This window comes from Dipodomys spectabilis, unplaced genomic scaffold, assembly GCF_019054845.1.
Source record: "Dipodomys spectabilis isolate Male_0828 unplaced genomic scaffold, ASM1905484v1 ptg000006l, whole genome shotgun sequence".
Classification (NCBI taxonomy): Eukaryota; Metazoa; Chordata; class Mammalia; order Rodentia; family Heteromyidae; genus Dipodomys; species Dipodomys spectabilis.
Window position 1 is genome coordinate 6,980,834 of NW_024870683.1, and position 27,947 is coordinate 7,008,780.

General features: G+C 42.7%; 1 protein-coding gene across 1 annotated transcript; it reads right to left on the bottom strand.

Annotated features, from left to right (window-relative positions):
- Positions 1–237: 237 nt before the first annotated feature.
- On the bottom strand, positions 238–27,676 carry Fam205a (family with sequence similarity 205 member A). The gene is made up of 8 exons (XM_042698585.1): positions 27,533–27,676; positions 26,456–26,501; positions 25,880–25,940; positions 23,665–24,143; positions 20,879–21,005; positions 4,559–4,612; positions 2,553–4,465; positions 238–1,976 (listed from the first exon to the last, which is right to left on the bottom strand). The coding sequence occupies exons 1-8, from the start codon at positions 27,674–27,676 to the stop codon at positions 238–240; spliced, it is 4,563 nt and encodes a 1,520-aa protein (XP_042554519.1).
- Between the last annotated feature and the right edge of the window lie 271 nt (positions 27,677–27,947).

Consider the following 27,947-nt stretch of genomic DNA (forward strand, 5'->3'; position numbering starts at 1 on the left):
TTGAAAACTTTTTCATCCCTTCCCTTAACAAAGTTCAGCAGAGCAAGGATCAGACAGATGACGCTGTACTTAGAGATCTAGAGTGTATTTGGGGTGTCATTCTGCCCCACCTGTTTATTAATGGAAATGACAACAGTAGTACACTTCAAGGGATGTAGAAGTTGGGGAGCCTAGAATTGCTTTGTTATTGCACAAAGTTTCTTCTTGAGGCAATATTTCTGAGGTAAGAATTGAGACCTAAGGTGTATTCCCTGGTTGGGTGGCATAAGCCACTTGAGGGCAGTGTCGAGGGCAGTGGAGGGGTTGGCCCAGCACTGAGGCAGAGCCCTGTGGTCGGGAGCGCAGGCGAAGCTTATTGCCTGGGGAAGGAGGACCAGCTAAGAAGGAGGCTGTGCCCACTGGGCTCTCAGTAGGATCAGGCTGGACCTTGGGGTGCTCCATTGGCTTCTTTGTCTTGGTTCTCTTCATGGGACTTGGGGCATGAGCCAGGCTGCTTAGGACATTTTCCATTCTGGGTTTGGCTTCCTTGCCAGCTGTACAGGATGTGGATTCCAGGTGCCCTTTGCCTTTCATCTCAGGGCTCACACGGTATAGAAAAGATTTTATCTTACTTCTCAGGCCAGTGTCTGCAAGTCTGGTCTCCCTGTGAGCAGGGGCCGGCCTCATGAGCCCTTTCAAAACCTGACCTTTGCAAGCTGGGCTCTGCAAAAGCTGATCCTGAATTAGTTGGTCCAGGAAAGGCTGGCCCTGGGGAGCGTGGGCTGCCACAGGCTGCGCGTTGTTGGGGGTCCTTTCAGGTGAGAGGATGCTATTTGGCTTGCTTAGTCTGTGAGGCAAGTCATGCGCAGATTCTCTTCCTCTGGGAATTGACTCTGGCTGTGGGTGACTCTGGGAGCTGTGTTGGCAGGGATTCACAGGATGAAAGTCGTATTTCCACCGCCATGAGCCTTGGGGTATCTTGTTCAGGAGGATCCCCTCTGGCCTCTGGACTTCGGCATGGGGTCTGTCCTCAGTGGCCGAGGAGAGCCCAAACCCTGCATCTCCTCCTCCAGGGTCTCCTGCTGCCTCGAGCTTCTCTGGGTGGTCCTCTCTCTTTCTTGCCAGCATGGACACATGGGCTGAGTCTTTGCTTTTCCCAGGGCTTTGGGGCTCAGGACTACGGGGTTTCTCCAGGCTGGGGTGGCTCACATTGGTCTGAACTTGAACACAAAGCACCTGAGCCTCAGTCATGTCCCTACTAGGTTGAGGGATCTCGGAGACCCAGGGGGCAGAACCATAGGGCACGGCTTTCAGACCAGGGTGCTTTTGGTTATGCTGTATTGCCTCTAGCTCAGTGGCCTGCTCAGTGGCCTGCTTTTCTTTGGGGCAGAGCCATTTTGAAGCAGGAGGAGGGCCTAGAGGTAGTTCCTGGAGCACTGTGTTTCCTTGGTGTTTCTTACTCTGAAGACACTCCTGTGAGGATTTGTGCTCTGGAACTGCCACATTTGGTTTCCTGGACTTTCTTGTACCTTCAGGAATTCCCAGTTGTATCTCTAGGACCTTTTTCTTCAGGTGGAAATTTAATTTAGCAAGCATATGTGTATTGAGTAAGCAAGGGCTGACAGAAAGCACCTGCTTCTTGGGAGGTGCCCTTTCTGTTTCGGCTTCCACCTGTAGTTCAGGCTGGGACTTTTCTCCAGTGACTTCACAAGGTTTGTTATCATCTTGAAAGCATGGTCCAGGGCTCTTGACTGAGGCTTCAAGGGAGAGCATCTGAACCAGAGGCTCCTGTGCGATCTTAATAGACTTAGACACCATCTCTGTGATAACAGATTGGTTAGTGGCTACTGGTGATGTAACTCTAGAGAGAGCCACATAGTAAAGAGCAGGGAGGCCTGACAGGAAGGCCAGATACTTATGCCGTAAAGTTGTCTCCAGTTTCTCAATGGTTTCATCAGATAGAGCTTGGGGACGCTTTTGGTGTTCAGTGGCAGCACCTGGTAAGGCCTGCTTCTCAATGGTTTCTTCAGGCAGGGCTTGGGGCAGTTCATGGTGTTTGGTGGCAGCACTTGGTAACGCTTGCTTCTCAGTGGTTTCTTCAGGCAGGGCTTGGGGCAGTTCATGGTGTTTGGTGGCAGCACTTGGTAACGCTTCCTTCTCAGTGGTTTCTTCAGGCAGGGCTTGGGACAGTTCGTGGAATTCGGTGGCAGCACTTGGTAAGGCCTGCTTCTCAATGGTTTCCTCAGACAGAGCAGGGAGCAGGTCTTGGTGTTCCATGGCAGCATTTGGTAAGGCCTGCTTCTCAATGGTTTCTTCTGCCAAGGCTTGGAGCAGTTCATGGTGTTCTGTGCCAACAGCTGGTAATGCCTGTTCCTCAATGGTTTCTTCAGACGGGGCTTGGGGCAGTTCGTGGTATTCGATGGCAGAATTTGGTAAGGCCTGCTTCTCAATGGTTTCCTCAGACAGGGCTGGGAGCAGTTCTTGGTGTTCCGTGCCAGCACTTGGTAAGGCCTGCTTTTCAATGGTCTCCTCAGACTGGGCTTGGGGAAGCTTATGGTGTTCAATAACACTACCTAGTAAGGCCTCTGGCTGCTGGCCAAGGGCCATTGGCTCACAGGGCACCACTTTGTGATATAGATCAGGTTCACTTGCTGCCTGCAGTTCCAGGAGCTGCCCTTGCAGCATGTCAGCGAAGGGAGCCATTGCTAGCACTCCAGGAATTCTGCATTCCCAGGAACTATATACAAGATCAGGGACCTTGCCCTGGTGAATCTGCCCACATTTGGAATCAATGTGGCTTTGCAACATTGCCTGAGCTTGGACAAAAAAATGTGGCATGGGGACAGACACTTGTGAAATCATGGGGGAGAAGAGACAACCATCTCCTTTAGCCTCTGGGGCCCCAGGCTGGGAGATGCTCATGTTGGGTAGGGCTTTGTTGCTCAAGGACAGGGGCTGCTGGCCAGTGGAGGAAAGAAGCAACTGGATGGACTTCTGTATCTTCTCAGGCAGGCCCCAGCGAAGGTGCATCAAGTGTTTCTGGAGGTGGAATCCTAGTAGCCTGCGGGCATGCTCTGGGAAGAAGATGAGTTCTCTGGTGAGGATTGAGAGCTTCTCAGTCCGTAAAGTTTTCTGAATCTTGAGAGATCGGGCTTTGTTACACAGTTCACACTGCATGGGGCTCTGGGCATGCTGAGATCGATGGAAGGCAGCTGGCAGCCCCCACTGAAGCTGGAGCTGCCTCTGCAGCAGGTGCCATTCCAAGGTTTTACATTCGGCCAGAGTCAGAAATGGGACTGTGATTGGAAGCTCTTGATGCTGAGTTGGAGATTCTCCCTTTGGACAAGGTGAGGAAGAGGGCTGGGGTGACTCAAGGCAGGGCTGACTCAGCAAGGGGGGGTAGGAGTACTCCTTGAAGAGATGAAGATCCTTCACGAATGGATAAGAGATATTCTTGGCGAGACTTTGAGGGCCTAATAAAGTGGCAACCAGAGACTCACTGTGCAGAGAAGGGAGACCACAGAACAGCTGGTAGTGTTTTTGCTGCAGATTGCTCCTTGAGCTATTAGTCTGTTCACCAGACAGTGGACAGAGACCCTCTAAGACTTCAAGAGTAGGAGAGGGCAAGGTTATTGCCATAGGATTTGGGATATGTTGGCAGTGGTGCCTTTGTACTGGTTCAGTAATAGACCATTCAGAAACCCAAAAGATCTGGATGTGTTGGTCAGCCATAAAGGGACACCATGCCTCATGGAAAATAGTCCCAAATCTATGTATGCATGTCTGAGGAGTATTAGTCAAGATAAAAGACTCTGGTTGGTTAGTTTCGGGCTGGTAACACATAGGTGGACTTGGCATAAGTTGCCTTAGGGACTGCTCCACCCGTCTGGGGAGTCCCCACCTCTGAAAATGCATCCATTTTTTAACATGTAGCTCAAGAAGCCTCAGGATTTCAGGTTTGACAAAAGGCAAATGAGCACTGGGGACAATTTGCATAACCACAGGATGTGTCAGGCATGTGATCTCTAGATTTGGGCATGGAAAAGAGACCTGCAAATTCAAAGAGTCATGATCCCAATTTCCCTGGACACCGTTAGGGGTGGTCTGTGTCTCCTGCTCATTCAATATAACTGCAGTTTCCTCAAGCCTTGAAGAAGCCACCATCTCTGAATCCAGAGACATCTCTGGCAATTGAATGTCCTGCTGTAGGAGGAGTTGATCATTCCAGTATTCTTGGATGTCAACTACATTGGTTGACTCGGCAAAAGGTTCTGTTACTCTTGGGGTAACAGATCTTAGTTCAGTATCTCTGGAGTGCTGAGGATGAAGTTTCAGCTTCTGTTCAAAAGGCACACTTGTGGTGAATTGGCTGGTGTCAACCTCTAACAACTTCCGAATCTCCAGAGCTGCAGTATTGCAGATTTTGCAGTGGGGATCTGCACACAGGACCTTCCGCACGCTTTTCTCTTGAGGAAGCCAGCCCTGGCTGGGAAGAGAAGCATGGCAACTGTTAACAATAGAGGACTTCTGCCTCCTTGGAAGAGTGTGGCTGGGGATACTGCACCATTCTCAGTCCTACAGGTTCTCTAGGCCTACACTGTGGAAAGTGAGCTCCTTGTAGGAGCTCCTCATTCTGAGAAGTAGCGGATATTCATGCTACTATACCCATTATATTAAGAATTAGTCCTATTCTCTAGAAACCTTAAGAATAAGATGGCAGACTGTCCTCTGAAAGTGTAAGGCCCAGGAAGTGACCTCCCTGAAGTCAGATCACAGAAGCCAATGTGAGAAAAGTTCAGCCTTGGGACTCTGCCCTAGCATAGCTAGCTGTAAAGAGAAGGTGACCCTGATGACTTCTTTATTCAGAATCCATTCTCTTGGCTGGATAATTTGTCTCCTTGGCTGTTTCTTTTGTGAATGATACACTAGTTGAATCCTGAATTGCAGAGCTATTGTGACCCTAGCACAGAGTAGAATTGGGTGACCGGCTTTTCCCTCCTGAGACACCTGAACTTCACGCTGTCTGGGCAACCTTTCAGCCAGTCACGTAGACTCCCTTCATGTATGTCTCTTCCCAGGCATTATCCCTCTCCTCATCCCTGCCCCATGCCAGACCAAGAATTCTTCATGGACCAGGCTGGGAGTTGGGAAACTGCAAAGGGTAACAAATCACCTTTTCATGATAGACAGCAGCTCCCATGGCGTCTCACCTTCTTGGATAAGTCTCTTAGCTGAGGAACAAGACACAGCATTATAGGAATATTTCAGGGACATTCTATAAGTAGCTAAACATTTAGGTCTTTAGTGAGAGGACACTGAAAATGTAAGAGCCAATGCTCTAAGGCATGTTTGTATATACCAGTTACAACATGCTGTCCCTGACCCAATTTCATGAGTGAGGATTTTAATATAATTTTTGTTATTATTAAGATGTTGTACAAAGGGCTTACTGTTTTATGTCAGTTTCCCACAGTTACATAGGTAACTCGTGTATACTGAAGAGCATGAAGAAAAATAACAAAAGAACAAATGAACACCAACAACAATAACCAAAAAAAAACCCCATGTTCCCATTTCCTGGAATTTGTTTTGATAAATAGTATTTTGAACATTCATTTTCAGGTTCCTCCCCTACGGGTATCCTCCTTTAGTCTGACTGTGTATGGATGCCTAAAGTCCTGTTTAGGTTATGTCTGGTTATATTTTGTATCTAGTTTCCACATATGAGAGAAAAAGTACTGTTTGTCTCTCTGAACTTGGCTTACCTCATTTAACAAGGTTTGTTCTAGGTCCATCCATTTCCCTGCAAGTGACATAACTTTATTCTTTCTAATGAATGAGTAAAACTCGATTGTGTATAGGTACCACATTTCAATGATCCACTCATCTATTGTAGGGCATCTGGGCTGTTTCCTTAACTTGGCTATAGTGAATAGTGCAGCAGTGAACATGGATATGCCAGTATATTTGCCATATCTTGACTTGTCATGATCTTTGTAGATGTCAATAGTGGTATGGCTGGGTCATAGTGAATTTCTATGTTTAGTCTTTTGAGGAACCTCTAAATTTCCTATGAATGAGGATTTTTAATAATACACCTATCTTTAGATAAGGCTAGAGATTAATTCCACAGGGTCATAAAACTAGTAAATGATAAAGTTAAGAACATCTACCTAAGTTCATCAATTCTTGGAACATTTCCAATTTTTGACCATTCTGATTTCCCATCCAGAGCTGTGAAGCTTTAGTGGTTACAGCACACATATCATATCCTGGCACCAAAGGTCACAGAGAACTATGGGAAGCCTGCCTTCCCAAAGGGAGTCAGAAGAGAGATTGAAACTTTACCTCTTGATGCTCTAGCCCTTTGCCTGACCTTTCGATGATGCTAAAAAGAAGGAAAATTGTATTAGCATGTGAGGCTGGAACTCCATTTCACATTTTTGGTGTCCAAAATAAGATAAAGATCATAAACATCTCCCTTTCCTTTTTTTGTGTGCCTTCCCATATTTATACACTCTATTTGCCTTTACCCACCCTTTAAATAAAAGGTGGTAAAAAGAGTAAGTTTATTTGAAAGTGAAGGAAAGCCCTGAAAGTAGGGAAACTCTAGCAGGAAAGGCATCTGAAGAGGATTCCCTGTACTCCATCTTTTTTATACCCCAACATTCTCTTCTTTGAATGTCTTTGATTCACTTTGAGACTCTCTATTCTCTTTCCTCCTGTCCCCACTCTAATAACAAGTTCTGCAGGGAGCTAAGGATATCTCAGAAAGAAATATCTGCTGGGAGCTGGTGGCTCATGGCTGTAATCCTAGCAACTCAAGAAGTTGAGATCTGAGGATCATAGTTTGAAATCAGCCCAGGAAGGAAAGTTCATAAGATTCTTGTTTATTTGTTTGTTGTTTTCCTGGTCCTGGGGCTTGAACTCAGGGCCCGAGTTCTGTCCAAGCCTCTTTGTACTCAAGGCTACCATTCTATTACTTGAGCCACAGTGCTACTTCTGGCTTTTTAAAGTAGTTTGTTGGGTGTAGGGCTTGAACTCAGGGCCTGAGCACTTTCCCTCTTTTGCTCAAGGCTAGAGCTCTACCACTTTGAGCCACAGTGCCATTCCCACTTCTCTGGAGATAAGGGTCTCACAGGCCTTCCTGCTTATGCTGGCTTTGAACCATGATCCTCAGATCTTAGTTTCCTGAGTAGCTAGGATTACAGTCATGAGCCACCAGCACCCAGCTTGGAAGATTTTGTTTGTTTGTTTTTGTTTTTGCCAGTCCTGGGGCTTGAACTCAGGACCTGGGCACTGTTCCTGAGTTTCTTTTGCCTAAGACTAGCACTCTACCACTTGAGCCAGAGTGCCACTTCTGGCTTTTTCTGTTTATGTGGCACCAAGGAATTAAAACCAGGGCATCATGCACACTAGGCAAGCACTCTACCATGAAACCACCTTTCCAGCCCAGAAGAGTGTTTTTGACAACCCAAAGACTATTGCTTACACAGCTTTACAAAACTGAAAAATCTCACATTTGGGAGGGTTTTTGACATCCTGTGAGGATGTTTTGATATATAGTTCTAAACCCATGCCAAAGAGAGAGGTTCTTGGCTTTTCAATTAGTCTACATTGCCAAGACAACTTGATAAATAAATGTTCCGAGAAAGCTTGTCTTACTTTTCTAATTACTTTCTTTCATTCTTTTCTAAATACTTCTGCTAAAAAGTTTTAACTGGAACTAAAACTTAAGTCATGAGTTAAAAATATGAGCAAGAATTCAAGGCCTTTGTGAAACATACCCCCTCTGTATGTCACTTTTATAACAATAAAATAAAAAGTGCTGGGTGCCAGTGTATCATGCCTGCAATCTTAGCTACTCAAGAGGCTGAGATCTGAGGACTGAGGTTTGAAGCTTCAGTCCTCAGATTGAGGAAAGGCTGTGAGACTCTTACCTCCACTAACCACCTAAAAACTAGAAATTGAGCTGTGGCTCAGTCACAGAGTACTTATCTTGAGCATAGAATCTTAGGGACAGTGCCCGGGTCCTGAGTTCAAGCCCCACAACCGACAAAAAATCATAAAACCCCAAAACAAAGGAAAAAATGTTATAAAGCACAATGGAAACTGGAAAAATAAAAGAATTCAAGGCCTTGAATTCAAGCCCCAATACCAGTACACAAAGTCTTAAATTAGTTCAGTTGTGGTCAGAGTATTTCCTTACCGGGCAGCAGCTTTTTTTAGGTTCAAGCCTCACTCCATAGTAACTCCTTTTCATTTGCCATATAATTAGGATAATTATGAAGAAGAAGACATAGTAATACAAGGGATATTCAACATCTATCAGAACACATGAAGCACTCAACATGGTCTAAATCTTATTAGCATAAAGAAACCAGCCATTCCTCTGTCTATGAGCTCAAGGTCCTTATGAATAATGAGAGTGCTGGACCCTGTCATGTCCACCTCACAGAGGGCAGAATCAAGCCACGCTGATTACATCACAAAGCCCTTCTGTTTCCCAAGGGAAGTGCAGTGGTGATTCAGTCTGTAGATGGTGTGTGGTCATGCATCAAGGTTACATAGTCTGCATCTCTACGTGCCACACTCACAAGCTGTGTCTACTTCCCACTTTCTCTTTACTACCACATTGGCTTGTGTTGCTCTTTCACCAGAACTGTCAGGTCACCTGTTCCCAGAAAACTGAGGGCTCTGGTACCTGGTGAGAAATAGTTGCTAGTACAGAAGGGCCTCCACTAATTCCTCTACCTCTCCTGAAAATTTACATGAGAACCATGTAATCAGACTTCGGGGAGGGCAGGGCATGCTTATAGTTTAAAAATGGAGAGATTTGGGGCTGGGAAGGTGGCTCAATGGTAGAGTGCTTGCCTTGCATGCATGAGGCCCTGGGTTCGATTTCTCAGCACCACATAAGCAAAAAGAAAAAAGCCGGATGTGGCGCTGTGGCTCAAGTGGTAGAGCGCTAGCCTTGAGCTGAAGAGCTGAGGGACAGCGCCCAGGCCCAGAGTTCAGGCCCCACGACCGGACCAAGAAAGAAAGAAAGAAAGGAAAGAAAGAAAGAAAGAAAGAAAGAAAGAAAGAAAGAAAGAAAGAAAGAAAGAAAGAAAGAAAGAAAGAAAGAAAGAAAGAAAGAAAGAAAGAAAGAGGAAGGAAGGAAGGAAGAAAGGAAGGAAGGAAGGAAGGAAGGGAGGGAGGGAGGGATTTGATGTTTCAGGAGTTAGGTGGAAAGGAATAAGAAGTGTCAGTATCTTTAAATAACATTGTGGGAGGAAGGAATGGAAGCCCTCAATCTATGTGGGTGAGAGGAGATTGTAACCTTTCATGGAGGGACATTAATGCCATTTACTTCTGGAACTTTGTCCAAGACTTAAGTTTCCAGAGCAGTTTCTACCCACATTATAGCATCCTGCCTGCTTAAATCACAAAATACTTGGCGTTTGTAGTTGAATATCCCCATTTCTGGTTGTTTGGCGTTTGCTTGTGAGGTTATCGTTTGTTTGACATGACTTTTGTAAACCTATAAAACAGGGCATATGTTTTCCATGTCACTTCCATACTCATCACACCTATATTTTGGCATCAATTTTCACATTTTAGTTTTCTGCATGATGAAATACAGCTTCCCTAGATTCAATGGTAATTCAAAAGTAATGACAATGAGTTCTTGGAGAAAAGGAAATAAAAGTTTATTAATTTTCCTAGACAAAATGATGATTGCATGAGCAATTATCTCAGCAAGAAGCACAATCCTACGAGTAGAAGGAGAAGGTAGTTTTTATAGAAAGCTCAGAAGCAGGGGCTTCTGGAGGTACTGCTGAGGTGTGGCTTGGACCATATGCTGGCCTTAAGTCTGCTTATTTTCCAATATCTGGTGTTCATCTCCAGAATTATATTCCTTGTTGTCCCAAATGTTCTTTTATTTCCATGGTCAATAAGATAAGGAGTATGGTGATCTCAGCTGGAGCCATAAAGACATTCATAAATTCCCTCACTTGAAGAATGAAGCGTTGGAGGAGGGGAATAAGAGAGAAAGAAAAATTATTGTTTTAAAATTTGTTTAAAAGCACCCTGGTTAGTTACTGAACTAAAACCGCACTTATAAACAGATTTTGGTGTCTGTTCCTGTTACACCTTGATATTGTTATTTATACAACACATAAGATTTCTGAAAATCCTCCAGGATGACTTGCCTTTGTAAGAAAGTTTTCAAACAGAAGAAAAGAAAAATCTGTAAACTCAAAAATCTCTGAAGCATCTATCTGGTCCCTCCTTCAATACTGTAATCGAGATACACAGAGTGCTTATCCCTAAGCTAGATAGTGTGTTAAGTAGCTCTCTGCTATATGAGTCAATATCTGAGATAGATCAACCTAAAGGAGGAAAGATTTGTTTTGACTCACAGTTTCTGAGGTTTCAGTCCAGGGTGACTTGACCCCATTGCTATAGGCCTGTAGTGAAATATAACATCATGATGGAGGGAGTGGAACTGTTTACCTCAAGGAAGCCAGGAAGGAGAGAGAAAGGTAGTAGTAATATCCAGGAACAAGAGCTTCTTCTAGAGCTTCTTCAAATATTTCTTGAAACTTCTTATGTGGATAATCATGTTCTCTAGATATACTAACAATTGTTTAAATTTGTATTACTTTTATTTATTTTTATTGCTTATTGCATTGCCTAAAACTTCTTAGAATGATCTTGGATAGGTGCATGAATAGACACCTTTTGTCTTTTGCTACTATAGAAAAGATGTAGATGCCCTTCATCAAGTTAAAATTTCCTTCTGCTCCTTGTTTTCTGAGAGCTCTTATTCTGAGTGGATGTTGAATTTTGTCAAATATTTTTTGTACCTCTATTGGTATGTTCATGTAACTTTTTTTCTTTAGACTGTTACTATGGTAGAAAGTCGATTGACTTTTTAAATGTTGAATCAGCCTTAAGTTCCTGGGATAATATCTCCCAAGAACACCAGCTTGGTCATTGTGAGAAACATACTCACCTGTCCAAGTTCAAAGGATGGACTAAGAGACGAGAAGTCCAATGAAAGCAAGACCTTAATGGTGGTCTTGGAAGATCGGGTAACTGATGAACCTTTTCTTCCCAGAATAACACATAGTATTCCCTTTTATGCCAATATGTCTGGGTGATCCTATTTTCCAAAGCCATCCTGTTAGTGGCATCCAGTTGACTAGCTACTCCTAGCAGAGCCTCCCAGGTGTAATCAACAAACCTCTGCTAATTATAGATGAAATCAATCCAGTTTATATTCTTATTGATAGTAGTCTACCAGAAGGCAGCAAATGCAAATCCTGCAGTTATTTGTTTCTAAATTTAAACTCATTATGAACACCTCTTAAAACTCATATGGAATTGTTACAAATTTTGGATAAAAAGGACCTAAATCCTAAATCCCAAGCCTGTTGCTCAGCCTTGGGATGGAATGCCAGGATAAATGGAATGGCCAGTTGAACTAAAGTATAAATCCCAGTTCAATTGGATGGTAAGATATTATGGAGATTCTATTTATCACAGTACTACCAAACATCTTCCCAGGATTTGCAGAGAGCTGAGTAATTGCTGATGCTCAACCCATCCGGGACAAGATGGATATGTTTGTATAAGTGATCAGTTCTCCCACAGTGAGTTCTGCCCCCCGCCTAAAGAGACAAGAGGAATATTTCATGTTCCCTGTAGAGAATCCTTGAAGTCTGATCTTTGCAAAGCAGGAAAGAGCAAAGGCCGACTCGACAGGTTCTTCTGATTTCTGTAATGCCTATTGTGATGCCCCTTCTTTCAGTCATCCTATTGGTAAATGGTCAGTATAACTCAAGTTCTGCAGATTTTATGGATTGTCTCAATGAATTAGCTTTGGTTTCTGAATTCTCAGTAATTTTTTCCCTGTTATTTTCTGACTTTCAATTTCTTTGCATTTTGCTCTTTATTATCTCTTTTTGTCTGCTTGCTTTGGGTTGAATTTTTTCTAGTTTCTTAAGGTAAAAGCATAGATATTATTGTTTTGAAATCTTTCTTTTTTCTGATATGGACAGTTAATGCTATACATTTTAATCAAGCGATATGCTAGCTGCTCCCACACATTTTGACATGTTCTATTTTCATTTAGTTCAAAATATATTCAATTCTCCCGTGAGACTTCTTTGACATGAGTATTTAGTATTATTTCATTTAATTTCCAAATTAAAATATAAAATTTAGGTTTTTCCAAACATCTTTCTCTTTAAATTCCATTACAGACATAGTTTATCATTTCAAATATCTTTTACATTTTGTCCTTTTTTATGGTACTAATAATTGAACTCAATCTCTTACTTGCTAGGGATCTGTGCCCCTTTCCTACCCATGTCCCTATATCCTTTTGCTTTTGTTTTGTTTTGGATAGAATGTTCTTTCTACCTCCACCTCTGATTATCTGGGATTACGGATCTATGTGGCCATGCTTGTCTTGTTCTTTAGATAGAATCTCATCAACTCTGCCTTGGCTAGCCTCAACCACTATTCTCTCTTTGCCTCCAAAGCAACTAAGATTACAAATATATACCACCACGTCCAATTTCATTTGTTTTAATTTCTTATGTTTCTTTTTATGACTAAGAATATCCTGTAAATACCCCATGTGTAGTTGATAAGAATGTATATTCTAAGGGCTGGGAAGGTGGCTCAGTGGTAGAGAGCTTGCCTTGCATGCATGAGGCCCTGGGTTCGATTCCTCAGCACCACATAAGCAAAAAGAAAAAAGCCGGAAGTGGCACTGTGACTCAAGTGGTAGAGTGCTAGCCTTGAGCTGAAGAGCTGAGGGACAGCGCCCAGGCCCAGAGTTCAGGCCCCATGACCAGAACCCCCCCCCCCCCCGCAAAAAAAAGAATGTATATTCTGCTGGTTTCTGATTTTTGGTTGGTTAATTGGAGATAGGAGTCTCCTGGATTTTCTTGCATGGGCTAGCTTTGAATAACAGTCCTCAGATCTCAGCTTTAGAGTAGCTAGAATTACAAGTATGAGCCACCAGTACCTAGCTCTATAGAATACCTATGGTCTGTATTCTTATATTAATTTTCCACTAATTTTCATGTTCTCAGTCCCTTACAAATCCTCATCTTCAAAAGTATGTACTGCTTCTGGTCCCTAAGACTTTTCAAAGTACTATCATTCTGTTACCAGAGGATGGATGAAGGTTTCCCTCAGCTTCTAAGTTTCCAGGTAAAATACTAGGTTCTTGAAACTCACCATGAAAAGCATTTCAAGGTGTCTCACACCAAAAAAGAGAGTCTTACAAGTGTAAGTTTTAGCAAGGATTTATTAACCCTTTAGCAGGGTTAAAATAGGAAGAAAAAGAAAAACATTTGCTGCTCTCATTGGAGGAAATGGGAGTTGAAGACTCAGAATGATGGCTCTTATCTACAGCTTTTATACTTTTTGAGCAGGGAGCAAATTCAGGTATTCTATCAGTCCTCATCCGTAGACAATAATTGGGAGTGGATAAGATAGGTGAGGCCCATTCAAAACCCAGTTAACCTTTAGGACTTTCTTTTGCCAGATTCTAATTCTGCATTCTATCTGTCTTTCGCATTGTTACCAGATTTTTACTATTTCAAAGGAAAAGGCAGATTTAGATCATGCCACCTGTACTTAAAAGGAGAAGGCAGATTTAGGTAGCCCTTCCTATATCTCCTACTCTTGAAACTTAACACTAAAAAGGAGGTGTGTTGGGAGAGGAAACTATTTTTTCAATTTACTCCTGGGTTTTAACTTCTGAGTCTTGACCTTCTGATATTTATTAAAAATAATATAATTTCCCTGTCTCCTTATCTATCTATCTTGCCTCACTTCTGGTTCACTTACTTCTGCTTCATTGTCTTTATTGGTCATGTTGTCTATAGAATCTATTATGATACTATTAGCCCCCCTGTTTTCCACTTTGTAAAGTTTTATTGATACTTGCAAATTCACTATCCTCCTTCTTCATCTCCTATCATCCCCTCTGATATTTTTTTTGTGCTTATGGTCTTAGGCATTTAAAAAGCCTTTTTCATTTATCACAAAGACAAGTCCAGAACCACTGGTAAGTTCCTCCAAATGTTAATTAAAAAAAAACCCAAACCAACTTTTTAAAAAATTCAAAAGGAAAGAATACTTGATGTGAAGGATGACAAGGTGGACAGAGTTCAGGTAGAGAAAAGCAAGTAAAAGCTGGGAAACAGGCCAGATGAAAAAGAGTTACAAAAACCAGGGCTCAAGCCAATTGCACATAGGAAATTTATTTATTTTATTTTTTTTTTCACACATAGGAAATTTAAATCATAGTGTGAGAAAGAGACAGCTGGTCATTAGGTTCCACAAAACAGGCAACAGCCAATCAAAAGTAATCTAACCAAAGACATAAACCCTACTCTTGAACCTGTCTGTGAGCAGCTGTGCCGCTTTGAGTAGTTAACTGTGTCTCTTGTACCAATTCCTAATAAATCTTTGTTTCTCCTACTCCCTGGCATAGTAAATTCTTTTACTACCCAAGACCTCAGCTCCAAATATCCATGACAGTCATCCTAACATTATGCTATAACTGTGGGTACATGTTACTGTATATTGATTTAAACCAATGTCTAACACAGAAAGGAACACCGACTGGTGCCAGTAGAACAATGGTGGGAGGAGGAGATAACTTCTTAATCAGGTGTGGTGGCACATGCCTAGAATTCCAACATTTAGGAGGCTGAGGCAGGGTTCAAGGCTATCTAAGCTACATAGCAAGATCCTGCCTCAAATTTTTTATATATATATATATATATATATATATATATATATATATCAAGATGATAACCTTTCCAAAATACCAAGTCTTCATGGTAGAGACCATGAAGTCAGGTTCCAGAACCTGACTGGCATTGGTGAAGTCCTAGGCAAGAACCTGAAGGAAAGGGCCTTTGGCAAGGCCTATGTGGTCCTTGGCCAGTTTCTGGTGCTGAAGAAAGATGGGAATAGCTAAAGGACACATGTGACACCAACACCACCTTCAAAAATAGTACGGTGGTGGACAGCTGGGTGCCGGTGGCTCACACCTGTAATCCTAGCGAATCAGAAGACTGAGATCTGAGGATCATGGTTCGAAACCAGCCTGGGCAAGAAAGTCCACGAGACTCGTATCTCCAATAAACTACCAGAAAATTGGAAGTGGCACTGTGGCTCAAGTGGTAGAGCACTTACCTTGAGCTGAAGAGCTGAAGGACAGTGCCCAGGCCCAGAGTTCATGCCCCACAATTGACAAGAAAAAAGAAAAATAGTCTGGTGCCCTCTAGTGATGCTCTTTGGGGATCCCTCATTCCTCAGAGTCAGCACTTGACTAGAGCTAGAGTCTATACCAAGTGGGAATCCTCCTTGTCCTCTACTAAGGAAAGACTGCTGTGTCCTGCTCACCTCCAACTCGCTCCAAGTTCTCTTCGGAGTTCTCTTACCTCACCATTTCAACCTTTTTGGAAATCTCATTCTTACCTGCATTTCCCTTCTTTCCTCTGCCAGTTCCATGGGGAAAGGTACAGCTTTCCTAAGTGGTTCTGTGCCTTCCCTCACTCCAATCTTCATGTCTGGTCATCTTGATGACATTTGGCTACTTTGGCAGAAGAGTCACTGTCCTTTTCAAGTTTTTTAGATCATAATAGAGTATAATATGAGTACAATTATAACTTGCTCTTTAAACTATGGTGTTCAATTTTCCAAGATTTTAGCCTAGAAAGACATGTATAGGGTGGCAACAAGAAGATTGGCTAAAGGCTAAACTAATGCTATTGAAAGATAGGATTCAAGGGATGTGGAAATTTAGGGGTGAGAGGTTCTTTTCTTTCTCTCCTTTCCCCTTTCCCTTTCTTTTCTCTCTTCCTCACTTCCTTCACCTCCTCTTCTTTTCCCTCTCCATGCTCTCTTCTTTCCAAGCATGCAGAGGAGAGAACTAGAATTAAAGTGGACAGATAGAGATAGGAGTCTGAGGCTCTATGACACGCTGACATTTTGAGTGGGGTGAGGAGTCTCTGCTCCTACTTAGAGTCCCATCGGTCTGGTCTGCTGGCATGCTGGGATGTAACAAAACAAGGAAATGAACTCACACATTCACATTCACTCCTGTGACAGCCCTGCCAGGGTAGAATAGGGGAAGGGGAGTTGCAAAAGTTGAACCACCATGGTGGGTCATTTGTCCAAATTCCCTTGGTAGAAATCTGCTGGGAACAGAAGCCTGTGGGGGCCATGGGAACGACTGGGTCCACCCTAAACCAGGATGTGTGCACACTAACCCAGCTTCCCACTTGAGGCTACTGTGACCCTTCCTAGTCAATTCCCTTCATTTGTAGGGCCCCCTCTGGTCTGGGGGCTCTCTGCCCAACTCTCAGCAGGCAGAGAGGATGTGCCTGTCACATGACCTCCTTTGATCTTTGAAGATGCTTCAGGAAAACACCTGGAGATTGTTGGCTCAGCAGGCCCAGACCTCATGTTTCTCTTCCCTGGGGACCAAGTAGGGCTGGATGCCCATCCTTTGTGCACACAACCACCCTCAGAGGAGGGACCCATCCATGCTTCTTCCCATCTGAGCTTTCTGCATCCTGCTGGTGGTGTACACACTGTGCTAAATAGTGGGTTCCTGTCAGATGAAGCAAGTCCTGACTCTTCTTCCTGGTTTGGTGGAATGGTGACTGATCCAGGATTTCCTCCATCACCAAGGGTGCCCCTTCTCTCATACCACATCATCAGGAACTCAGCACTTTCTGCCATTCTCCCCCCCACCCCCTGGCTCTCGTGGGTTGGTTGGTTGGATGTGGCAGTGGTGCCACCTGCTGAGGGATGTGAGGTGCTCAGGGCAGCCTTTTTGTCATCCTGCTTCCCATTTTCCTCTTTTCTTCATCCACCTCCAAATCCTTCCCGGTCCCTATTTAGCACTAGGATGCCACTCTTGTCCTATTTCTGTCTCCAGTGCATGCTCTTCCTCAGACTTCATGCCTTCAGAACTTCCCCTGGGAACTCTCCTGCTGCTCCAGGGTTCCAAGAACTATCACTTCACATACAGGATTGACAACTTCAACCACCTGTTTTTGTGTGTGCTGATACCAGGGTTTAAACTGAAGGCCCCATGCTTTTACTCAGCATTCATGCTCACAGTTGACACTCTTATCATTTGAGCCATACCTCAACTACAGCCTTTTGCTGGATAACTGGAAATGGTGCCTTTCTATCCAGGCCGGTTTTGAACCTAGATACTCCAGAGGCTCTCAGCTTCCTGAGTAAGTACAATTATAGGCATGAGCCACTGGTGCCCAGCTTCAACCACCTTTCCATTCCATCTAGGCTCTTCCACCCCACCAGCTCCTTAGGCTCTAATAGAAACCTTGCACCACCTTTCTCCACCTCTGGTTTTCCAACTTTACTTTGCAGTCACCAACAGCCATAACTTTTTCCCAGCTCCTGACTTATCCCTTTGCCCACACTCACTTGTATATAGAGTAACTTTTTTCTGTGCCTCCATTATGCATCCATTCATACCACCAGTAAAATGTCTGTACTTCTTTCTGAATATAGCTCCTCCATTTGGTCTCACTGTTTCATTCTGCACTCCAGCATTGTTTCAGACATTCTCCTGGTTTTAGTGAATCCAGTGATACTTCTTGACTGTATCTTTACCATCAACATCTAGCAAGCTAAGCCTCCACAAAAACATCTTTTCAGACCCTCTACTAGCTATTTCCTCCTTTGTCTGAACTTCTATGATTCAAAAGTCCGCAATCAACTTTCCTTTCATTCCATCTTGAATCCACACATCTGTTCAGCCATTGCTCAACTGAAGCTGCTCTTCTCAAGGCTATGAGTGATTTCTGTATTCTATAGTCTATTCCAAGTCCTCATCTTACTTGACTGATGAGCAACTTTTCCTTCTGTTGATCATTTTCTCCTTGAAATATTTTCCTCTTTTTGTTTCAAGGATACAACACTCTCTGGCTTCCTACTACCTCACTGGCTGTATTGCTTACCAGTTTCCTCTCTGCTCACTGCTTCTTCCCTTTCTCAAAAAATAAAGTCCTAGAGGAGCCAGGCCCTGAATCTTTCCTTCACTTATACTGTTCCCTTGGTGGCCATATATAGTCTCATGGTTGTCTATCATCTATCTTATCTATTTATCTACTATTATACCTGTCTATCTGTGTGTAACCTGGGATCTTTCTTAACTCCAGGCTCATATGCCCAAGTTGTCTAATCAGTGTATATACCTGGAGGTACAATCTTCATCTCAGACTGTACAGAAGTGAGCTCCCAATTTCCTAGCCTTTACCACCACCAGATAATACATATACAAACTACTTTGATGTCAAGATTTCCCACATCAATTAACGACAACTCTCATTTTTCAGAACCCTGGTTTCATCCTTGACTAATTGTCCATGTTCAATCTATCAGGAATCCAGCTTCTATAGATGCCTATTATCTTTTCCTACTATTACTACAGTGCTCTTGTAACTTATTTCTCAGTTTCTATCCAACAGTATCCCCAACAGTCTATCATTAGCCCCAGAGCCTAAGTGATCTTTTTAAAACATAGGTCAGAACTGATTATGTGCTCCCAATTTCTTTTTCTTTTTTTTTTTTGGTCTGGTTGTGGGGCCTGAACTCTGGGCCTAGGCACTGTCCCTCAGCTTTTCAGCTCAAGGTTACCACTCTACCACTTGAGCCACAGCGCCACTTCCGGCTTTTTTTCTTTTTGCTTATGTGGTGCTGGGGAATCGAACCGAGGGCCTCATGCATGCGAGGCAAGCGCTCTGCCACTGAGCCACCTTCCCAGCCCTCCCAATTTCTTTAGAATATGAACCAACACATTTGCATTGGTTTTCAAGCCTCATACCTATCTGGCTCCTTATTGTTCGGATGTCATCCCTTGATTCCTCTGCTTTAGGTTTCCAGTCTCCTGTGACGTGAGGCATGCTGCAGCTTCCAAGTATCTTCAGTAGCTATAATTTCTGACTGGAATGCTCTCTTCCTCGTTTATCTATGTGGTTTGCTATCTCGTTTCCCTCTAGTCCTTGCTAACATATTAATTTCTTAGTGAGAATTGCCCTGAGCTCCTATTAAAGCTATACCCTGTTCACATCTTCCCTAAACTTCTTACCAATTCTTTGCCTGTATCGGCTCGCTTTTAACCCATTATATTTTGACTTCTTCTTTTTCTTCCCCCAGCACTCTCTCAATGTGAGATTCCTCTTTTTGTTCATGGCTGTATTGTAAGTGCCTATATAAATGCCTGGCATTTAGTGTTTTACATATTTGTTGAAAGAATCAAAGAATAGGTAACTGCCATTCATCCTCCAGCCTGTCAAGCCTCAAACATTTTAGACTTTATCAACTATGCAAGGATTTCTCAGTGAGTCATCAACCTCTGATACATGTACCTATGCTCGAGATGTACTCTTAGCCTGAGTTGGGCCTCTTGACACCTGACCTCCTGCCTGGTTAACTCTATTTATTCTTTGAAACTCAGCTTACAATCACCTCTTCTAGGAAATTTTCCCAAGCCTCCAACTAGATTAAATGCCACCCCCAATGTATTTTCACTTATTTCCTCTAACTAGCTCTTGTCATATTGCTTCTAATAACAGTTGTATGACTACCCCAGAGTCCATGAACTCTACAAAAGGCTTGTGTATTGGTTGGTGTGGTCTCCCAGCGACTGGCATAATACCTGAAACAATAAATATTTGCATCCTTGAATAACTAAGTACAAGACTCAGCTCAAAGTCATTTTCCTTTGTGAACTTTTTGACAACCTCCTTATCAACGGATCTAGGAGGCTTTTATTCCATACAGGCAAAGGGCAACAGAATAACAACAGATCCACAAAAGGCTCCCAGGTAAATTAGCCTTAAGAATCTCCCTAGCTTAGGGGAGGGAGACTGGGACAGGAACATGAAGAACTTAAATTTATTGCTATAATTGCTCTTTTATTAATAAAGCAAGGCAAGAAAATGTTTCTCTTTAAAAAATAAAGAATATAACTAGTTAAGACCCATGGAATGGCTCAAATGGTAAAGCACTTGCCTAGCAAGTACAAATCCCTAAATTCAATCCCCAGTAATGCCTCTCCTCCAAAAAACTTCTGACATTAACAGGGAAATGATAGGTGTATTCTGTCATTTGTTTTCACATTTATCATTTCTGTGTGCTTTCAGTAAACATGAAAACACCTCCTTGAGTTGGTAAGAACCCAGGCATACCATGTGGAACCATGGCAGAATTCAAGCCGGCCTTATTTCAATGCACCTTAAACAAGGTCCTTTGTCTTTTGCCTAAGTGCTTTATACACATTTCATGCTGGGGCTAGGAAAAGCTAACCCGTCGGAAATTAAATATAGATTTAAGCTCCTATATCCCATGGGAAGTATTTTATACATCCCTTTTCACATATAGCATTGAAAACAAGGAGACACAAACAGGTGGCTATTAGCTTTAGGCACAGAGTGTATTTGGAGAATACCACACGTCAGCTACATGTTGATGGAAATTAACATTGACAGCTTGTCAATGGTTTGGAAATTTACACACTCCTTTTGCTTGGAATGGATATTCTCTTTTTATAAACCAGTACCTTCTGCTGAGGTGAGAATTGGGACCTAGGATAGATTTTTTTTCTGGCATAAGTTAATTTTTGGGAGCAGTTGTTTGAGTTAAAGATTCAACCTTAGGATTGGTTGAACTGTAGCAAAAGTTGTTGGAGCTGATGGTGGGAGTACTTTGGGCATCATAGAAGATCAAGCTTTTCTTCTCAGTAGGGAGAGAAAGAACCTTAGGGTTCTTTGGTCTCTTCTCCAAATGAACTGAATCCTGGGCTTTGTAGGCAATTTTATTCTTCTCAACTTCTGACCTGGCTTTGGTCACTGTCTCCACTTTACAGGGAGGACTGGGTACCTCCTGCTTTTGACATTTCACTTCAGGGTTAATCCAGTGTGAAAAGAATGTCATCTTATTGTCCAAGTCAACTTCTGGATCTGCTAGAAGAGTAGAAGAGCACTTGTAAGTGTAGTCTTTCCCTGTACCAGACCCTCTCATTCTTGGCCCTAGAAAGGGTGGTCCTGAAAGTGCTGGCCCTGCCAGTTTTTGCCCTAGGAACCATAGCCTTGAAACATTTGACCTTCAAAAGTTTGGATTTGAAACATGTGGTCCCTTCAAAATACTGGACTCATTTGTCCCATCAAATGGTGGCCCAATAATTTGGCTCTGTAAGGCCTGGGCACCTTTGGTTGGGAATTTACAGGAATTGTTATTTGGGTGATACCATTCAGCTTTCTCTAATGGACATTCAGTTCACTCCTATCTAGTTTTGTTGTCCATAAGGAATTCTGGAGGCAAAAGTACTGGCAGGAAATAGCAATCAGAGAGAATAGGAGATAGTGGTTCTGCAGATTAGCCAGATCCTTGACAGTCTCTATTTGCTGAAGGCAGCTATGTTGACTAAACTAAAGTTCTGTTCTTCCAAATACATTGGAAGTCAGGGGTTCTCAGGTTCTCCCTAATGGCCCTTGAACCTGAACAGAGTGTTTCCGCTGGCTAGGGAAAGTACCAGTACTACACCGCTCTTTCGGTGATACTTGGGTCCATGATTCCCTGGGCGAGGGCCTAAGGATTTTATAGGGCTGTTCACTTTGGTTTCTATCTATACACAAAGTACTTGGGCCTCACTGAGTAATGAGATCTTGGAGGCCTAGTGGACAGAACTTTGGAACTAGGTTACCATCATCTCAGTTGTACTGTCTTTAGGTTGTTTGCAAGAGTTCTTTTAAGCAGCCATTCTGTACCTGGGAATGTGGGGTACTTGATTGAGTAGGGAGCTTCTGGAGCAGTGCTTTCCCCTTGGTTGTATCCTCCACATAAAGTCTCTTATGAAGAGTATTCTTTGGGATGGCAAAAAATGTGTTCCTTTCTGTCTTTATGAGACTTCTCAAAATGTATCTGTAAGGATTTCTTTTTTCAGATTGAAATTTAGCTTGGATAGTGATCGGGGGATGTCAGGCTCCATCTGGCTCTCTAGAAGTACCATCTCCACTCTCTGTACTTTACCCTTTCACACTGTCCATACAGGTCTCACTGGCACCTTGAATACACCTCAACTACTGGCATCTTGAATGGCCCAGAACTTAATACAGTGCTGGTCAGATAAGATGGAGTTATTCTGATAGGCCTATTCTGATGGGACCTGTGATTTAAGATTAGCTAGTAATTGCCAAAACCATGGGCTGGAAAGAGACATGAAATAGAGAAAAGGTAGCCCTGGAAGGAAGGAAAACTTAATCTCGTTTCTTTTTTTTTTTTTTTAATCTCCAGTTTCTTAATGGTTCCTTAAGACAAGGCACAGGCAGCTAGGGTCATCAGTAATAGCATCTGTGAAAACGCTCACTGCCGGCCAAGGCCTGTTGTATTCATGGAACTACTTCCTGATCTGTGTAGGGAGCTGATTTCTGCCTCCAGGCTTAGGAGCCTGCTTTCTAGAGGACTGGAGAACTGAGCTGCTATCAGGGTCCTTGGGGAGTACTATATACCAAGTGATTTGCAGCCCAGCAACTACAAATGGAGGCAGGGATGATAGCCTAACATTCTTCCCACATTTGCAATCTATATGGCTCTGCCACATTGTTTTGGCCTGAAAAAGCAACTGTAGCCTGGCCATGCTGCCAAAGTGTATCAGCATAGGTCACTGTCCTCACTGGCTTCTGAGGAATCAGATCAGATCAAGGATGTGCTATTCCTGGGCAGGGGCAACTGGGATAGACTGCTGCCACTTTGCAGGAAAGCCCCAGAAATGATCAATCAACCATTTCAACTATTTCTAGAAATAGAATTCTAGCAATCTTTGTGCATGCTCCAGGACAAGAGGACTCTGTCTTTTGGCACAGGCTGCAGAATGTGTCAGAACTTACATTGCATCTACAAAGATCTCTAGAAACTGGTAGGCCCCACAGGATATAGCAACTCAATAGCAAGTGCTATCCTCAGACTTCATACTTAGAAGTGAGACATTGATCTGAGCTTATTGATGGTTGGATGGAAAAGCCCAAGTTTGGGAATGTAGGAGAAGAAGCTGTGACACAGTGAAATGGAGGAAATTTTAGGCAGTACAGAGATGTAGGAGAAAACATTGAAGAGAAAAGGTCCAGGGCTCCCCTGTTGTGGAGCTATATCTAGAAGCAACCAGTAAAATACCAACTATAGAGCATTGCCCAGAGATGGCACACTGAGGTCATATATGGACTCCAGGAAATGGACACTTAAAAGCCAAAAAGTGGAGAAGGTAGAGCCAGAACCATGAAATAAGGTTTGGAATTTGCTCATGATATTTCTGGCTCTATAGTTAACGGGCTAACCATCCATGAGCCCTAGAGGGAAGGGAATGAAATCTCATCTTTTCAGCAAAGGCCAAAGACATGATTATTTTGTAGGCTTTGAAAATGTGGGGTTCAAGCTGCCATGGGAATTATCCTACAGATCATGGAAGTCCTCAATGTGGAAATGTATGCATTTTACCCTCCTACTTAAAAGCATCTTTTGGACATGGTAATTACAGGTGAGAGGATGGGAGGTTGTAGGAGGGTGTTTTAGGTGCAGGAATTCTGGGTCCAAAGTAGGAGAGGGAACCTAGCATTTAGAGTTGCTGACCTTGGTTCTTCTGGACAGATGTGGAGTTGTTCTTCTTTCTCTTATGCTGACTCTCAGGAATCCCAGGCTCCTCAAGACTTGAAGAAGATAGAACTCCTACATCCTGAGATACACTTGGTACTTGAAATCCCTGCACTCGCTGGAGATAATCAGGCCAGTGATATTGGACACTGATAGCACAACTTGCCTGGGCAGTAGTCTTAGTTAAAGATTTCTGATCCATTAATTGTGGCACTGTGTGGCTTGGTACAGGTGAATGTTCTCTGGTGGGCTGCGAACAAAGCTCCTGATTCTTCTTTAAAGACCTATTTGACATGGACCTTTCATGGATTTGTGATGTCCCTGATAAAGAAGGGAAGTTCTTGCTCTCACCAGACAGCAACTGCTGAATCTCCAGAGCCATGGCATTGCAGATTTGGCAGCCAGGATCTGCACATAGGACCCGCCGAACGCTTCCCTCCTGAGGAAGCCAGCCCTGGCTGGGAAGGGAAACATGGCAACTGTTAACAGTGGAGGGCATCTGCCTCATTGGAAGCCTGTGACTGAGATTGCTACGGTGACCCCACCCCCACCCCGAGCCCAACAAGTTCTAGAAGTACACCTCCTGAGTGCTTGAAGAGCTGGGCTAAGTATCCAGGATAAGGATGGGAAGGAGAAACAAAGAGGAGGCAAAAATGCTTGTACTCCTCTGTACGGTATTCTCACAATAAAAATAAAAAAATTAAAAACATCCTGAAGCCTAGGTGGGGAATGAAGTCCTCATTCCAAGAACTATGGTATGTCCTTGCTACTATATGTACCCATTGACAATCAGTCTCACTCTCTAGAAATCTTTTTTAATACATTTTTATTGTAAAAATACTGTATAGAAAGGTTATAGTTACATGAGCAAGGTAATGAGTACATTTCCTATCAAGCATCGTTGCCTCCTCCTTTGTTTTTCTCCTACCATCCCTTCCCTCCCACCTCCACAACTATACTCCCCACCCCCACCTAAATTGTAAAGTTCGTTTTTCAACATAGTGTCTTGTACATCTCATTATTACAGTGGGTCAACCTGTATCCCTAAGTCCCTATTTAAGCATTTTGTTTTTTCCCTTCCCCTCCCCAAATTAAAGAAGTGTATATACAAGATTGAGGGCACCGACATCCAATACAGTGAGAACAGGGGTTATACAGTGGGGGAGGAACATACAAAAAAAAAAAAAACACACATGGTACATTATAAATACGTTAGAAACAATAGCAAGGAAAGAAACCACTTGTGTCCCTATCTTGGTGTTCATTTCACTTAACATCATCTTATCTGGTCATATGTAGATAGCTTTTGACCTTTTCTGCTTGTCCCAGACATATACTAGTTATTGAAAATAAGGGAAACCACAGGACCTATGTTTCTTTGAACCTGACTTACTTCATTCAATATAATTTTTTCCAAGTCTTTCCATTTCCTAACAAATGAGGCAATGTCATTCTTTCTGATGGAGGCATAGAAATCCATTTTATATATATACTGCATTTTCTTGATCCATTCATCTACTGAGGGTCATCTGGGTTGGTCCCATATCTTAGCTATGATAAATAATGCTGTAATAAACATAGTTGTGCTAGTAGCTTTAGTATGGTCTTGTTTGTGATCATTTGAGTCCATTCTCTAGAAATCTTAAAGAGAGAAGATGATAGGCTTTAGACTATTCTTGGAAGTGAAGATAGACCAGAAGAGGTAAAGTCAGCAGGTTCTAGGCACACCTAGTAGTAGTCTGCCCTTGAAAGGGTGTAATTGTAAAGAGAATATGACAGTGTGACTACTTTTTTTTTTTTAATTTTTTTTTTTTGGGTCCGGTCGTGGGGCCTGAACTCTGGGCCTGGGTGCTGTCCCTCAGCTCTTCAAGCTCAAGGCTAGTGCTCTACCACTTGAGCCACAGTACCACTTCCAGCTTTTTTTTTCTGCTTATGTGCTGCTGAGGAATCGAACCCAGGGCCTCAAGCATGTAAGGCACGTGCTGTACCACTGAGCCACGTTCCTAGCCCACAGTGTGACTTCTTTATGCAAAATCCATTCTCTTGACTGGAAAACTTGTCTCATAGTTGTATGAACTCCAGTGATGTATTTTACAAATGATGTGCTGTCAGTCCTGAACTGCAGAGTTACTGTGACCCTAGCACAGAGTAGGCCAGACTGGGAGTTGGGAGATTGAAAAGAGCAAGAGATTACCTTTTCATGACAGAGAGCAGCTTCCGAAGCTTCTCTGCCTCTTCCTGGGATGTTATCTGAGCTGAAGAACCAGGACACAATGTTATGTAGAACAGGGAAGGATTCAGGGCATCCTATGGGAAGCTGAAGGCCTTTGAGAGGAGACTGGTAATCTATAATCACATCTGTAGTCTAAGTCACATCTGTAAACAACTGAACTATTCACAACTTGCTATCCCATAGATAATCTCACTTGATCTTTTATAACCACGTGATAAGGGCGGAGGATCTTTAGTGTTAAGGCCATAATGTAAAGAAGAAGACTGAGAAATGAAGGGACTTCCACAGGGTTGTAAAACTATCAAAGAACACAGTAACATCTCTACTTCCTCATTCTTCATTTTTGGGAAAGCAAGAAACATTTGGAATATTCCTAGACACTGATTCCCACCCAAGTGAGTCTCCATTTAGCAATTGTCATTGAGGCCTTCAATGGTTAGTAGCATCTGGATTCTGGAACTAGGTTTCACAGAGCGTTGGGCTCTATGGGGACCTCACCCAAGTAGAAGGGAGTCTAAGGAGAGGTAGTGACTTTACCTTTTGATGTTCTATCTCTAGATCTTTGTTTGACTTTTCGGTGACGCTTAAAGACAAAAACAGAATGTGAGGCTAGAATAGTGTTTTTCATATTTAAAATACAAACTCTATAAACATGTCCAATATTTCTGTTTTCCAATTTAGACAGTCCTATTTTCCTTTCATACCCTTTCTTTTTTACCTTCATTGTTTCCTTCTCTACTTATTTCTGGCTCACTTTAAGGTTCCTCCATATACTTTTAAAAATATGAATCATATACTCCTTTCCAGTTCAGCATTTATTTTTTAAAGTTATTATTATTATAATTATTATATTTTGTTTATGTGGTACTGAAGAATGGAGCCAAGGGCCTCATGTAAACTAGGCAAACACTCTACCACTAAGCCACATTCCCAGCTCCCTCTATAACTTTTTCTTTCATTCTCTGGACAAATTCTGTGGGGAGTTTGGGATGAGACAGGAGAAAATTGAACAAATGAAAGGATGGATGATACTATTAAGGAAATTATTTCAGTCATCAAAGGCCCTAAAATGGACACCAACTAGGCTCATGACCCAAATTAGGAGCTATCCTGGGACCCAAAGAGGAAATCCTCAAAAAAGTCAAGGAGTGCTGTGCATGGTGGCATATTCTTATAATCTACTCATGAAGTGGATCACAAGTTTGAGGCCAACCTAGACAAAGACCCTATTTTAATAACAAAATGGATGGGTGTGGTCATGGCTCTCAGCCGTGAGTTCAATCTCTAATATCATGAAAAACATACAAAAATAAATGAGATGAGTATACTGGGTTGTGTCTGTAATCCCAGCTACTGGGAGGTAAAGATCAGGAAGATCATGATTTGAGCTGGGCCCTGAGAGGCGAAGCAAAACCCTATCTGAAAAATAACCCCAAACAAAAAGGAGTCGAGATGTGTTTCAAATGGTAAAGTAATTGCCTAGTAAGTGTCAGGCCATAAATTCAAACCTTAGTACCAAAATAAATTTTAAAAATCAAGGGGCAAAACTATGAGAAAGAGAAGAGATAAATCTTGTTGAGGGCTTGTCCATTTAGGCCTGGTCATAGTACCTACCTGGCAACAGGTCTTATTATGCTCTGATCTTAGTTCTTGGCGGCTCTTTTTCACTTGCCAAATAATTAATGCAATAATGAAGATGGATCCATAGGTATATAAGGGAGATCCCACATCCCACAGAACAAAGGTAGGGCCCAACATGATCTAAATCTTAATAGCCATCCCTCGAGCTAGGCCTCCTGGGTGTTAGAACCTAATGTTTCCAGATTCTAGACTTTGTCATCTCTGCCTCACAGAAGTGACATCACAAAGCCCTTCCATTCCACAAAGTAAGAACAGAGTTATAGACCTTTGTCTGTCTTAAAGAAACTCACATGGTCATCCAGTGTTCAGAGGAGGGTGTCTGGTTATCTGTCTAGGTTGTATAGCTTAGAAAAAGAGATGTCACAGTCACAGACCACATACACCTTCA